At 34.5% G+C, this 16248-nt stretch overlaps 1 protein-coding gene across 1 annotated transcript in view; it reads left to right on the forward strand.

Annotated features, from left to right (window-relative positions):
* Positions 1-14185: 14185 nt before the first annotated feature.
* Positions 14186-16248, forward strand: part of LOC117691312 (leucine-rich repeat-containing protein 3-like) — a 133099-nt gene continuing 131036 nt past the window's right edge. Inside the window, exon 1 of the mRNA XM_066071477.1 lies at positions 14186-14492. Within this exon, the coding sequence (XP_065927549.1) occupies positions 14278-14492 (215 nt within the window). The 5' untranslated portion in view covers positions 14186-14277. The remainder of the gene's footprint in view (positions 14493-16248) is intronic.

Consider the following 16248-nt stretch of genomic DNA (forward strand, 5'->3'; position numbering starts at 1 on the left):
CAAAATCAGTAACTTGTACACTGACAAATAGTATGAATTGAGGGAGTCTTTTTGACAGCAAAAAATACAATTTTTCTTACATCTGGCATATTTTTAAACAGTTATTTTGTTACAAAATACTTCGTCAAACATATCGCACACATGAAAATTAAAAGTTTTTTGTGCCTCCCATATTTTATAAAGGTCTTGCCTGATAATAAGTGATAATGTGAGTTGTGAATAACTTTTTACTACATATCTCGCTTAGATTTTATACCCTTGAAATGAGCACTCACGTGACTTTCAACACTGAAATATACAGTCAATGGACCATATAAAGTCAAGTATAAAAACGTCAGAATTCGCAATGATGGATTCATTTCTATGTAATAGTTTAAATATAGATACAGTACATGATATAATTAAGACTATTTGATACATGGCTCTCCATATTCGTTTGGTGTTGTGATTTCGTTATTTTACATTTAGGACATACATCTTAGAATGAATATAAGGGGTGTTACTGTTTGAGCGGGGTTCAAATCCTATTCTTAGCTAACTATATGTATATGATAGTTCTTAGATTAATCTCCTCTCATATTCCCGCATGTTTCTATCCAGAATTACTATAGGGTATGGTATGATTTAGTTATCACTGATGCTCTTTATAAACTTGTTTTTTCTGTCCGTTGTTTATTGAGCGGGTTTATTTAGGTCTCCTTTTATTAGGAGAGTTGAAATGAAACATCTGTTTGTTTTTGACTCCATTCTCTACACGAATGAATGAAAGAATCTGCACAAAACGAAAAACGTTCTTAAAATTGATAATTAAGACAGAGCGAATAACTTGTATTTATTGTTTAATAATTCATTCTTTGTTGTACGCGCTTCTTTCTGTGGTCGTGTACTGTTTTAGTTACTCCCCACTAGATTCTGTGGACTACACGTATCAAACTGTTCTTGATGATGAAGCGACATTACTAAGTGGTCATACAAGTGGGATCAAAATCAAGGCACATAAATAGTACCAACACTTTCATTTTTCTTGTGGAGCGGATGCATTTTGTATCACGCCATCCGAGTCCGGAATAGAACCACTTTCAACTTGGAAACGCTCTTCAAATCACAAGATGAAGCTCTTGAGATTAGGAAGGTTTGGTATCGAGTGTAGACAGTTTTGATGCAAATGTAGATCTATTGTTAATCTTTATATCAGGGAAATAACCAGCGACCAGGGAAAGTCACAAGTGTCTGACAAGTCTCTTTCATGGAAAATCCAGTCTTGTGTTCATATATCTAGACCGCCCTCCTTAAATACATTCTATCTTTACATCAAGGAAGATTTTGTGTGCTGGAAGAGAGAGAGAGAGGAGAGAGAGAGAGAGAGAGATGAAGAAAGGTGGAGAGAGAGAGAAATATAGAGACAGAGATAAAGAGAAGTGTGCATAAATCTTTGTTCAAGAAAATTGAACAAAGGTTTTATTAGATAAATATTATTCACCCATTACATGGTTTAAACAAAGTGTAGAGGTCATGTGAAGATGACCTCTTATCGATACCTATTATACCCTGCCGAGTGTAAGGAGAAGGGGGGGGGGGGGGTCATCTATCGTTTTTAAAACTACAAACATTTTTTATACCTCTGCAGAATGGTAGTAAACCATATACATTAATTTGTGAAACATAAACAAATCGTGTTGAAAACTATACGTCTGTATGAATAGATGATGGCTGTGTGCATAAAACGAGAAAGAAGATGGGTGGATAAGGCGTGTAAAATGCCCATACACGGTCGGACAAGCTACTGAAAAAATAAAATATCAATAAATCTGATATTGTTTTAAAAAATCATTTAAAACAATATATATTTAACATATTATTGATTTTTAACCTATAAATATGTTCATTACTCGGAATATGTTGACTCAAACAGGCGTATACGTATCAAAACGTGCAAATACTGTCATATTTTAGAACTTCAAGGCATTTTCTTTTACAGAGTGGGTCTGTGCTCCATATTTTTCTTATAGTCTAAGTAAGGTCTAATGAAAAACAAGCCAATATCAATCAACAAAAAAGTGGAGAGATAACCCACTATGCATAAAAAATATCATTTTGTATCCCAACAATTGGACGTTTTGATAAAATAATACAAGTCCGTAAATTCGTGCCCAATGTCATACATAACATCTAAAGAGCATACTTTGTTGTTACAGTACCTGACATAAGCTAACCTTATATATCTAGGGTTTTACGTTATGTGTTCGATACCACCAACATTTCTGGCAATATTTGTTTTTCTGATCTTTTTTTTTAAATATTAAAAACTGAAAATAATTAGAAATAGTGCTTTTGCAAACTTGTATTATAATATATTTCAATAGATTTAATTGGGAAAAAATAAATTCAAAATTGTATTTTACGACTAAACTGAATGGGCAGTTGCGCCATCTTATTCTCCCATCTTCTTTGAATCGGGACTGCTAAGGTTACAGTCTTTTATCTGATTTTTTTGGAGACAGTGATATTAGTTATAGTGAATTTTAGCTTAAAGACCTAAAAAAACAAAATTTAGAAAAAAGAAATGACGCACTGTACAGCCACTCCTTGCTTTGGGAAAAATGAAAAAAAGTTTGCAGGTTTTTTTTTCAGTCATACATCTGCAACAATAAGAATAGAGGCCATATACACGAAGCATTGTATCATATTTTAAAATGTTTTAAGTGTTAATTCCCGCGCTTGTGCGGGATATTATCTAGTTTATGATAACTTAAATCACACATCATAAATGTATGTGTATTTAATTATTCCGACCAGAAAATCAAAGCGATTAATAAGTTTATGTAAAACTGATGACAGGTGATACAAACTGAAACTTTATCATAGTGTGATGAACACAAAATCCACCTCGTTGATTCATGGAAAACAGTGTTTTTATGTTTAATAAACATTTCGATTCCCTGCACTCATACTTACACCTCTACCGCTAAGACATGAAATAGTTTATGTAAAATGCAGCGTTAAAATTAAAAGATTGAAACGAACACAAACTGTAAATGAACGAGGACGCCTTCCCCCACCCGAGGGTGCGCTATACGAGAGGTGTTCAGTGTGAGGGACAACTCTCCGTATAATGTTTGCCCGTGCAGGCACTCGGCGTTATATTTGAAAGGAAGAGCATAATTTATCGGAAATCTTGACAAGCAAATAAAAGAATACTCAAATCTTTAAAAATGTACATGTTCTAAATGTAAATTTCAGGGAAATTTTGGTTGCAAGAAAGAGTCAGTGGGGTCAGAGGGGGGGGGGGGGGGGGGGGGCAGAGCTCCCACTGGATCAAAAATCCTTTTTGCCACTTTTGTGCGGCACGAAATCGACCTATGTTTTACAATTATTTCTATCATATCACATATACATGTTAATTACATGTACTTGTTGTTCATGTACATGTATGTATATTTGCACTCTCCTCATTGAGAAGTGTCTATTTGTATCACTAAATGATTTCTAAGTAAAGATACTGAAATCCTGCAGATCTTAGTTTGAGAGAACATAAACACTTTTTAAATAATGAAACAAAAATTTATGGATTCATACTTATAAATAAGAAGATGAAGTGAAAGTCACAGACATTATTTCTTCTGTTCTTTACTATGGCAATCGGTTTTTAGAACGCAGTTCGCAGTTCGCAATTGAATAGTGAACTGCGTTCTATAGAACGCAGTTCGCAATTCAAAATTTAGTGCGATTGAATAGTGAACTGCGTTCTATAGAACGCAGTTCGCAATTCAAAATTTAGAATTCATACTTGGGGCCCGCTTGCCTTATATGCAATTGAATAGTGAACTGCGTTCTATAGAACGCAGTTCGCAATTCAAAATTTAGAATTCATACTTGGGGCCCGCTTGCCTTATATGCAATTGAATAGTGAACTGCGTTCTATAGAACGCAGTTCGCAATTCAAAATTTAGAATTCATATTTGGGGCCCGCTTGCCTTATATGCAATTGAATAGTGAACTGCGTTCTATAGAACGCAGTTCGCAACTCAAAATTTAGAATTCATATTTGGGGCCCGCTTGCCTTATATGCAATTGAATAGTGAACTGCGTTCTATAGAATGCAGTTCGCAATTCAAAATTTAGAATTCATATCTGGGGCCCGCTTGCCTTATATGCAATTGAATAGTGAACTGCGTTCTATAGAACGCAGTTCGCAACTCAAAATTTAGAATTCATATCTGGGGCCCGCTTGCCTTATATGCAATTGAATAGTGAACTGCGTTCTATAGAACGCAGTTCGCAATTCAAAATTTAGAATTCATATTTGGGGCCCGCTTGCCTTATATGCAATTGAATAGTGAACTGCGTTCTATCAAACGCAGTTCGCAATTCAAAATTTAGAATTCATATTTGGGGCCCGCTTGCCTTATATGCAATTGAATAGTGAACTGCGTTCTATAGAACGCAGTTCGCAACTCAAAATTTAGAATTCATATTTGGGGCCCGCTTGCCTTATATGCAATTGAATAGTGAACTGCGTTCTATAGAACGCAGTTCGCAATTCAAAATTTAGAATTCATATTTGGGGCCCGCTTGCCTTATATGCAATTGAATAGTGAACTGCGTTCTATAGAACGCAGTTCGCAATTCAAAATTTAGAATTCATATTTGGGACCCGCTTGCCTTATATGCAATTGAATAGTGAACTGCGTTCTATAGAACGCAGTTCGCAATTCAAAATTTAGAATTCATATTTTGGGCCCGCTTGCCTTATATGCAATTGAATAGTGAACTGCGTTCTATAGAACGCAGTTCGCAATTCAAAATTTAGAATTCATATTTGGGGCCCGCTTGCCTTATATGCAATTGAATAGTGAACTGCGTTCTATAGGACGCAGTTCGCAATTCAAAATTTAGAATTCATATTTGGGGCCCGCTTGCCTTATATGCAATTGAATAGTGAACTGCGTTCTATAGGACGCAGTTCGCAATTCAAAATTTAGAATTCATATTTGGGGCCCGCTTGCCTTATATGCAATTGAATAGTGAACTGCGTTCTATAGAACGCAGTTCGCAATTCAAAATTTAGAATTCATATTTGGGGCCCGCTTGCCTTACATGCAATTGAATAGTGAACTGCGTTCTATAGGACGCAGTTCGCAATTCAAAATTTAGAATTCATATTTGGGGCCCGCTTGCCTTATATGCAATTGAATAGTGAACCGCGTTCTATAGAACGCAGTTCGCAATTTAAAATTTAGAATTCATATTTGGGACCCGCTTGCCTTATTTGCAATTGAATAGTGAACTGCGTTCTATAGAACGCAGTTCGCAATTCAAAATTTAGAATTCATATTTGGAGCCCGCTTGCCTTATATGCAATTGAATAGTGAACTGCGTTCTATCTAGAACAATTCAAAATTTAGAATTCATACTTGGGACCCGCTTGCCTTATATGCAATTGAATAGTGAACTGCGTTCTATAGAACGCAGTTCGCAATTCAAAATTTAGAATTCATATTTGGGACCCGCTTGCCTTATATGCAATTGAATAGTGAACTGCGTTCTATAGAACGCAGTTCGCAATTCAAAATTTAGTGCGATTGAATAGTGAACTGCGTTCTATCTAGAACGCAGTTCGCAATTCAAAATTTAGAATTCATATTTGAGGCCCGCTTGCCTTATATGCAATTGAATAGTGAACTGCGTTCTAGATAGAACGCAGTTTGCAATTCAAATTTAGAATTCATATTTTGGTAGTTTTTAGCTCACCGAAACGAAGTCGGGGGGAGCTTATGCTATACCCTCGGCGTCGGCGTCGGCGTCCGAACCTGGTTAAAGTTTTTGTTGCAGGTCCTGTATCTAAGTTATTACTTGTCCTATCTTCACCAAACTTGCATGGATGATGCATCTTGACCTACTCATGGACTTGAAAGACCTGAATGCTGAATCAGGGCCATGAGTTTCAGATGCTGGAGGAGGTTAAGGTTTTTGGAGCAAGTTAGAGTTTTTGGTGCAGGTGCCCTTTGATAGCAATTTATAGGTTACTACTGGTCCTAACTTTACCAAACTTGCATGGATGGTGCATCTTATGATACTGATGCATCAGACATGCTTTAATGCTGAATCTGAGCCTTAGGTTTCAGATGCTGGATGAGGTTAAGGTTTTTAGAGCTGGTTAACGTTTTTGGAGCAGGTGCCTTTTGATGATTATAGCTTAGTTATTACTGGTCCTAACTTCACTAAATTTGCATAGATGGTGCGTCTTATGATACTGATATACCTGGCAGGCTTGAATGCTGAATCTGGGCCATAGGTTTCAGATGCTGGATGAGGTTAAGGTTTTTAGAGCTGGTTAACGTTTTTGGAGCAGGTGCCCTTTGATGATTATATCTTAGTTATTACTGGTCCTAACTTCACTAAATTTGCATAGATGGTGCGTCTTATGATACTGATATACCTGGCAGGCTTGAATGCTGAATCTGAGCCATAGGTTTCAGATGCTGGATGAGGTTAAGGTTTTTAGAGCTGGTTAAAGTTTTTGGAGCAGGTGCCCTTTGATGATTATATCTTAGTTATTACTGGTCCTAACTTCACCAAACTTGCATAGATGGTGTGTCGTATGATACTGATGCCTCTGACAGGAAGGAATGCCGAATCTGAGCCATAAGTTTCGGATGCTGGATGAGGTTAAGGTTTTTAGAGCTGGTTAAAGTTTTGGAGCAGGTGCCCTTTGATGATTATAACTTAGTTATCACTAGTCTTAACTTCACCAAACTTATATGGATGGTGCGTCTTATAATACTGATGCACCTGACAGGCATGAATGCTGAATCTGAGCCATAGGTTTCGGATGCTGAAGGAGGTTAAGGTTTTAAGAGTTTGTTAAAGTTTTTGGAGCAGGTGCCCTCTGATGATTATATCTTAGTTATTACTGGTCCTAACTTCATAAAACTTGCATGGATGATACGTCTTATGATACTGATGCACCTGGCAGGCTTGAATGCTGAATCTGAGGCGTATGTTTCGGATGCTGGATGAGATTTGTTTTTTTGGAACAGGTCACAAATTTTATAGATAATAGCTTGCATAGTTGATTTAACTATAATATTAATGAACTGCAGAGGTAGCTTCAGATGCAGATCTCCATTATCAAAGTTGCTAAAAAAAATTATCCTATCTAAAACCTGCTTGATAGATGTGTTCGTTGTTAAATGATATAATATGATTCCTATGATATAGTATAGTATGATATGATACACTATTGTTTTATATGATACAATATTAGATCATATATTATATTGTAAAAAGTTATATGATACGATATGATATTGTATCAATTTTTTTTGTACATTATGATATGATATTGTATTGTGATATTGTTATGTATAGTATTGTTTATTATGATACAATATTGTATAATATGATATTGTATAATATCACATATATTATATGTTATCACATGCTATTTCATATGATATTGCAACATAAAATAGTATCATATGATATGATATTGTATAATATATATCATATCATATGATACGATATTGTATAAAATGAGATTGGTTTATATAATATATTATTATATCAATATATGAAAATGTATTATATGATATTGTATAATGTGATATTGTATCATATAATACAATAAAGTATACTATGATATTGTATGATATAATATAGTACTATATCACATGATATTGTATCAATTGATATGATACAATGTTGTAGCTAATTTTATTGTATCATATGATACAATATCCTACATTGTATTAAATATGATACAATATCATACAATGCAATATCATGCTATAATATTATACAGTATAATATTGTGATGCATTACATGTATGTGATATGATATTGTATCATATATTATTATAATGTATCATATCATATCAATATCATAATATATTATGATATTGTATTATGTGATCAAATACAATAATGTATAACAAGATACAATGTCATATCATATGTTACAATATCATATTTCATCATTATTTATTACAGTATGTTATTGTAATATATGATATATATTGTACTGGTATCATAGGATGCAATATAGTATTTTATATTATCGTATTGATAAACATTGTATCATATAATACCCTATGAAATGAACATATGATTATTATACAATTTTTATTATATGATATTGTTATACGATATTTTGTCAAAACAGTATCCATGTATATCCAAGATCATTAACTATGATTTTCAAATAATATGATAAAGGTGGTCTCATAAAGGTGATTCCTCAAAAAGGTGATCCCTCGTCTCGGTGAGCTTTGTAATCTGTTATTACCTATGTTTAAGAATCGGGCTTATATGCAATTGAATAGTGAACTGCGTTCTATCTAGAAAGCAATTCGCAAATCAAAATTTAGAATTCATATTCGGGACCTGAATTTTTCAGGGGCATCTACTAGTGGTATTTCACTACCACTGTGAAAATATGGTGATGCAGTTATCTATAGTTTCTGAGAATCGGGCTTATATGCAATTGAATACTGTAGTTTCATTGATATTCAAGGGCATCAATTTTCGTGGATAAAGTGAAAATCACAATATCAAGTATACGTAAATTAGTGGCCAATGAACCTATCAATACAAAATGTTAATTAAAATTGCACTTCAATGAATATTTAATTTCGTGGATCAACTAAACAATGATCCACGAAATTCATATCCTTATCTAGTGACACACTAGTAACTATATTTTATTATTCATATGCACTGATAATAAATGAAAATAATATATATATTTCAAAGTATATTTTATTTATTTTTTATCCATGCTTGCGTACATGCATATTTCAGCATGCGCAGTCTAATATTTCCGGACACGACTTCCAACTAGACTGTGAAACTTGCAAAGTTGCGTTAGCGCGACGGTGTGTTAAGCAAAGTTGAGTTAGCGCGACGGCGTGTTGTGCAAAGTTGTGTTAGCGCGACGGCGTGTTGTGCAAAGTTGCGTTAGCGCGACGGTGTGTTGTGTACATGTGTTAGCGCAATGTCTCGTTTATCTGAACGCGATGTCGCGCTAATGCAAATGGCCCTATCCGGACACCATACAGATCTCAAAAACTATAGATTACTGCATCACCAAATTTCACAGTGGTAGTGAAATACCACTAGTAGATGCCCCTGAAAATTTCGGGCCCCAAAAATGAATTGCGAACTGCGTTCTAGAACGCAGTTCACTATTCAATTGCATATAAGGCAAGCGGGCCCCAAATATAAATTCTAAATTTTGAATCGCGAACTGCATTCTAGATAGAACGCAGTTCACTATTCAATTGCATATAAGGCAATCGGGCCCCAAATATGAATTCTAGATTTTAAATTGCGAACTGCGTTCTAGATAGAACGCAGTTCACTCTTCAATTGCATATAAGGCAAGCGGGCCCCAAGTATGAATTCTAAATTTTGCATTGCGAACTGCGTTCTAGATAGAACGCAGTTCACTATTCAATTGCATATAAGGCAAGCGGGCCCCAAATATGAATTCTAAATTTTGAATTGCGAACTGCGTTCTAGATAGAACGCAGTTCACTATTCAACAATTTGAATTGCGAACTGCGTTCTAGATAGAACGCAGTTCACTATTCAATTGCATATAAGGCAAGCGGGCCCCAAATATGAATTCTAAATTTTGAATTGCGAACTGCGTTCTATAGAACGCAGTTTACTATTCAATTGCATATAAGGCAAGCGGGCCCCAAATATGAATTCTAAATTTTGAATTGCGAACTGCGTTCTATAGAACGCAGTTCACTATTCAATTGCATATAAGGCAAGCGGGCCCCAAGTATGAATTCTAAATTTTGAATTGCGAACTGCGTTCTATAGAACGCAGTTCACTATTCAATTGCATATAAGGCAAGCGGGCCCCAAGTATGAATTCTAAATTTTGAATTGCGAACTGCGTTCTATAGAACGCAGTTCACTATTCAATTGCATATAAGGCAAGCGGGCCCCAAATATGAATTCTAAATTTTGAATTGCGAACTGCGTTCTATAGAACGCAGTTCACTATTCAATTGCATATAAGGCAAGCGGGCCCCAAGTATGAATTCTAAATTTTGAATTGCGAACTGCGTTCTATAGAACGCAGTTCACTATTCAATTGCATATAAGGCAAGCGGGCCCCAAATATGAATTCTAAATTTTGAATTGCGAACTGCGTTCTATAGAACGCAGTTCACTATTCAATTGCATATAAGGCAAGCGGGCCCCAAGTATGAATTCTAAATTTTGAATTGCGAACTGCGTTCTATAGAACGCAGTTCACTATTCAATTGCATATAAGGCAAGCGGGCCCCAAATATGAATTCTAAATTTTGAATTGCGAACTGCGTTCTATAGAACGCAGTTCACTATTCAATTGCATATAAGGGAAGCGGGCCCCAAATATGAATTCTAAATTTTGAATTGCGAACTGCGTTCTTTAGAACGCAGTTCACTATTCAATTGCATATAAGGCAAGCGGGCCCCAAATATGAATTCTAAATTTTGAATTGCGAACTGCGTTCTATAGAACGCAGTTCACTATTCAATTGCATATAAGGCAAGCGGGCCCCAAATATGAATTCTAAATTTTGAATTGCGAACTGCGTTCTATAGAACGCAGTTCACTATTCAATCGCACTAAATTTTGAATTGCGAACTGCGTTCTATAGAACGCAGTTCACTATTCAATTGCGAACTGCGAACTGCGTACTGCGTTCTAAAAACCGATTGCCCTTTACTATTTCATAGTGGCTACAATTTTACGATCTCCCATTTTGAAAAGTCAGGCTTGAAATTTTCTGCTGGGTTTTAAGTCGATTATGTGTAGCTTTCAGAAGTGCATCTATTTTTGGGAGACAATTATGTTGCTATTCTGTTAAGTCAAGTGAATTTCAAAGAAATAAGAAAACCGCCGACTATTGCAGTACCCTAATTATTTCTAAGGCGAAGGACCGTATTGCACAACGTATTTCATTAACTTTTAAAGATGAGAACAAATACAATTATTATAAATATAAGATCTTTGACGTAAAACGTTAAATTAGTATTTAAACAATTGACCTCTGCAGTAAAAGCACCATTCCAAGTGTTTTTAAAATTACATATTACCTGGGGCTATCTATGTCCAGGGCTGTGTGCACGAAAGCGACACGAGATTTTTCGGTTGCACAGCCCGGGTGGTTGAGTTAACACAGACTGGCCGAATAAACAAACAGAACGCAAACTGAAACTCATTAGGAGGAACTTTAACTGACGGAGTCGCCAAAAATTGATTTTTGCCACATTTGAATTTTCGATTTTTGAAAAAATAATTCAGCTCGATCAATATTGGGGGCAGGGGCAACACATTTAAAATGAAGCAAACAATCATACAGGAGAACTACAAATATGTGATCAAGTGACCGCTATAGAATCAAATGTAAAACATGACGGTTTTTTCCCCTAAAAAATCTCTGTTATATAACAAAACCAGTCACAATGCGATTGAAAAATATTGGTTAAAAGTAAACACAAATATACCTTTGTTTTCAATTAATATCCCTTCAAAATTAGAGAAATAATTGTACATGTATTTAGACTTAAATAGCTGACATGAATGCATTCTTATTCAGAGCATTTAATTATTCAGAATGTATTCCTTCCATTTATTAAGCAGTCACAAAAGAAAGCATTTTACTCGTACACACATTTCTATTGAATGTCTTTCACAATATCATAATGTCAATTAGTTCCAGTCTATGAAATAATTTAAAAATCGAAAGAACAATTCAATAAATAGAAATTAACGTATGTCTATTTAATGTTAGCTACGATATTTCAAACGGTGATCTTAAAATAAAAGGAAACTCCACACCAGGGGTTTTTTGTACGGAGAACCTTCCTCTAAAATAAACCACTTCAGAACAAACCTTTAAGGACAATCTTTCCTAAGATCAAGGAAGTTTGTGTTTCAGAGAGATACAGCTACATGTAGATAGAGAGAGGGGCCTGGAGCTCTTTATTAAGGAAAATTGCTCAATGGATATCAATATTTTTATTTACCTTCTTTTTATAAATGTTCATCTATAACACGTGTTAGACAATACGTTTCCTTTTCTTCGGCACTTTTTATCCAGCCAATTAGAAGAGTAACCCGGAATCAAATACCGTTTTCGGTTTGATTATGATTATATCCCTATAACAGGTGTATATATATTTAATTCAGGTTGAAAGATATAACAACGTTTTATCGAGCACGTGGTTTGCTATTTATAGTTTGTTTACTAGGGGTGGTTTACGCGTAGTAATACTGGTTAGACCAGTTATTAGGGCATGACTGGTATGCTTTGTGATTTTAAGTTATTCGAGCTCAAGACTTAGCGCTGTTTACACGCTTTGCACCCACCCGCCCACCCACTTATACATAATCATTCATGTATTGGGTTTGATTGCACAAAATATTAATAAAATGCATAATGCTATAATATTTCTGTTGCAGATAATGAGTTTTGTCCCAAGAATTCGACATATATTAACGCGGTATCTATGTATTTTATTGAATAAATGCGCTAGTCTTGGAGCACTTACCCATAATCAGTGTTGTTATGATTGAATAAGGTTGTAAATATTTTATGTTCGTTTGAGATAGTTCGAATTAGAACATAAATAGTCGTAAATGTTTCCATCAGAAGCAATAGATACAAGAGATTTAATTTCTCTGTAAAGCCTGCTCATATGACTGATCGTTTTAAAAAATCTTCACGTCATGCATACGTTTACTCTCCTTTTTAATTGTGCAAATAATTTTACTTTTATCTCAATCCAGTAACAAGTGAAAAGCTGTCAATGTGACAGCAAACCAGGTTTTCTTTTATGTAAACTGTATCCATAATCCATGTCAACCCTTATCCAGTGAAATGGAGTACCCTACATGTATATGCAACATTTTGCCCAAAAATGACTAAGTTCAAAAGCTAGTATTTTTTTCATAAATTATCGGAAATCAAAATCCTAGCAATATGCACACCTCTGATATATGTACGATTGATCTGCAAAAGAACAACTTCCTATCTTGAGAACTGTAGGAGGAGTTATCCGTACAATGAGGCTACCCTATATGCAATATTTTGCCAAAAAATGACTAAGTTCAAAAGCTGGTATTTTTTCGATAAATTATCGGAAATTAAAATCCTAGCAATATGCACACCTCTGATATATGTACAATTGATCTGCAAAATCACAACTTCCTATCTTGAGAACTGTAGGAGGAGTTATCCGTACAATTAGGGTACCCTATATGCAATATTTTGCCAAAAAATGACTAAGTTCAAAAGCTGGTATTTTTTCGATAAATTATCGGAAATCAAAATCCTAGCAATATGCACACCTCTGATATATGTACAATTGATCTGCAAAATCACAACTTCCTATCTTGAGAACTGTAGGAGGAGTTATCCGTACAATGAGGGTACCCTATATACAACATTTTGCCAAAAAATGACTTAGTTCAAAAGCTGGTATTTTTTCGATAAATTATCGGAAATCAAAATCCTAGCAATATTAATATGCACACCTCTGATATATGTACAATTGATCTGCAAAATCACAACTTCCTATCTTGAAAACTGTAGGAGGGGTTATCCGTACAATGAGGGTACCCTTTTGGCAGCCGCCCGCCCACCCGCCCGCCATTTTCACCATTTTAATAACCGGATTTTCCCGTTGGAAAACCCGGTTAAAAATTCAATGTTACATCCACTCGGTTACTCATAACGCACTGCTTTCATGTACTAAACTAGGGGAATATTTTACCTGTAGACACATTTAACGCGTGCCTTTCAATGCTAGCTGCAATGTTTTATTATTTATACACGCTTATGAACGGTGACACTTACATAAAAAAAAGGAATATCCACTTATGGGTATACTTTTGGGCAAACCTTCCATGACCTCCAATTATCAAATACAATATGTACTTCTGAATGACATTTTACTATAAAACATTATTATTCTATTTGTTTTAGAATGATTCATTTGTTTATAAAAATTATAATCTGAAAACAGGTTTTAAGATTGAATATTTTTATAGGAAACATATGAATAAATGTAACTGTGATTTATATATAAAATTCTTGGTTAAAACAGTTTAACTGGTCATGCGCAAGGCTATGCGCAATGATTGGGAAAACCTTAACCAATCAGTATTCTTTCTTGACCTTGCGCTTTTCTATAACCGCATTATAAACGGTTTAAGTGTTTGAACTACTACACATTAAGTTAGAATAGCTTTTTTAAAGTTAAGGAATGGGGTGCGGTTTTAAGAATCGTTTGGTCTATGTAACTTATTCCATGCTGTGGACTGTTTTACTTAACACTGTGTTTTCTGACATGACGACTGTCGCCTGTCCCGCTCCCTGTTCGTGCGAACCGTCGAGTTTTTACACGGGGACGTCTGTGACATGTGATTACAAAGGATTAAAGGAGGTCCCGACCGGCATACCCAAGGATACGTGTTCTCTGTAAGTCATGATATATTGGAAAATGTCAATAATTGTAGTTATCATATTGATAATGATAACTGAAATATTGAAGACATAAAGCAAATAAATGCGAATTTTGGTATTGACTTGCATAATAACCTCAGATTTCAAAACATGTTTTAAAATATGAAAGCCAGGGCGTTAGTCTTTATTTCAAAAAACATTTTGAGACGACCGAAAAGGTTTTCACTTATTTATGATATATCTTTGCATCATATTCCAGTAAAATTAAAGGGTAGTTTGAAAGGTTTTTGTTACTACACTTAATTTATTTCATTTGAGAACATGCGGTGTAAATGTGTAGGGAGGTCCTTGAAACAGCCGCATTGAGCTCTTCAAAAAATCAATACACAATGACTAAAAGAAAACATGTTATTGAGACTATGTATGTATTGCTACTTTTATGATCAGTGCGAGGCTAAGATATATTTCTGATGTTATAATGTACTTATGCATTTTAGTTCACCCTCTGATCCAGGGGGAAGGAGAATACGGGGGTTGAAACCCTGGTTTAAAAATCAGAGAGAGAGAGAGAGAGAGAGAGAGAGAGAGAGAGAGAGAGAGAGAGAGAGAGGGGGATGGGAATGGAAATGTTATATTTTGTTTTATATATATAACAACAACCTGACTTGTGCCAAACTTACAACATTGTAAGAACCTACACCCTCCACGATTTATTCATTCTTATATCGGGTCGATCGGATAATTTTTTTGGTACTAATGAGTTAAATGATTTGGAACGCCAAATGCCAGTTTTCCTTTAATTCGTTTTTTAAAATTTGATTTACGAAAATTGAATGTTCATTGAAATGTAATGTCTGATAAAAAAAAAATAGATTCATAAAACCATTTGCAACTTGAATCTTTGTTATTCTCACTAATTTCACGGAGATCGAGACAGTTATCCACTGAGTATTTTGTTATCTATTTTAAGCAAACGGGTTTGTTCTTATCTTTTATTTATAAGAACAAAGAAAGTGTACAAGAACTTCAATTATTAGTGAACATACATATTGTTCTCAATTCCTTAATTTCCTTAATTTTTATATTAATGCTGGATAAAAATGTACATGCTCTCATTAAGATGACTTTTAAAAAAGTCTTTTACTAACTGGTTGTCTTAAAAGCAACATATTATCAAATATATAAAAATAAATGATTTTGGTAGATAATTTCTCATTGTTTATGAAATAAAGATTAGTCGATAATCTCTAAAGATGCATACATGTAAAGAGGACCCATTATATGTATGTAATATGTATGTAATATACATGTGCACACACAACTTGTGTATATATAAAATTAAGAAAAACTGGTATATATCTTTCTTTAAATACAAATTAAGCTATCTTAGTGATCGATAGAAATATATTATATAAATGTTCATGTACATGTAATACCATGGCTAACCCGGAGGACAAAGACATCTACATAAAGTCCATCACATGGTCCCCGTGTGTAGCACCTATACACATACGCAGACCCTAGGTGTCTAGGGTATACAATAGTAATCACAATATATTCATTAATGTTTTAAGTTTTGATGAATATTTCGATGATTTTAAGTACATTATAATGTAATTCATATTTCTTATTAAATAATTCTTTACATATTCTCTCAGACTTTGTGAGCTTTTTTCTCAGATCTACATAACATTAACGTGATATAATTTTAAGAAAATGCCCATAACCTATAATTACATGTTTACCTAATCGCATAATCGTACACAGTTTT

This window comes from Magallana gigas, chromosome 9, assembly GCF_963853765.1.
Source record: "Magallana gigas chromosome 9, xbMagGiga1.1, whole genome shotgun sequence".
Lineage (NCBI taxonomy): Eukaryota > Metazoa > Mollusca > Bivalvia > Ostreida > Ostreidae > Magallana > Magallana gigas.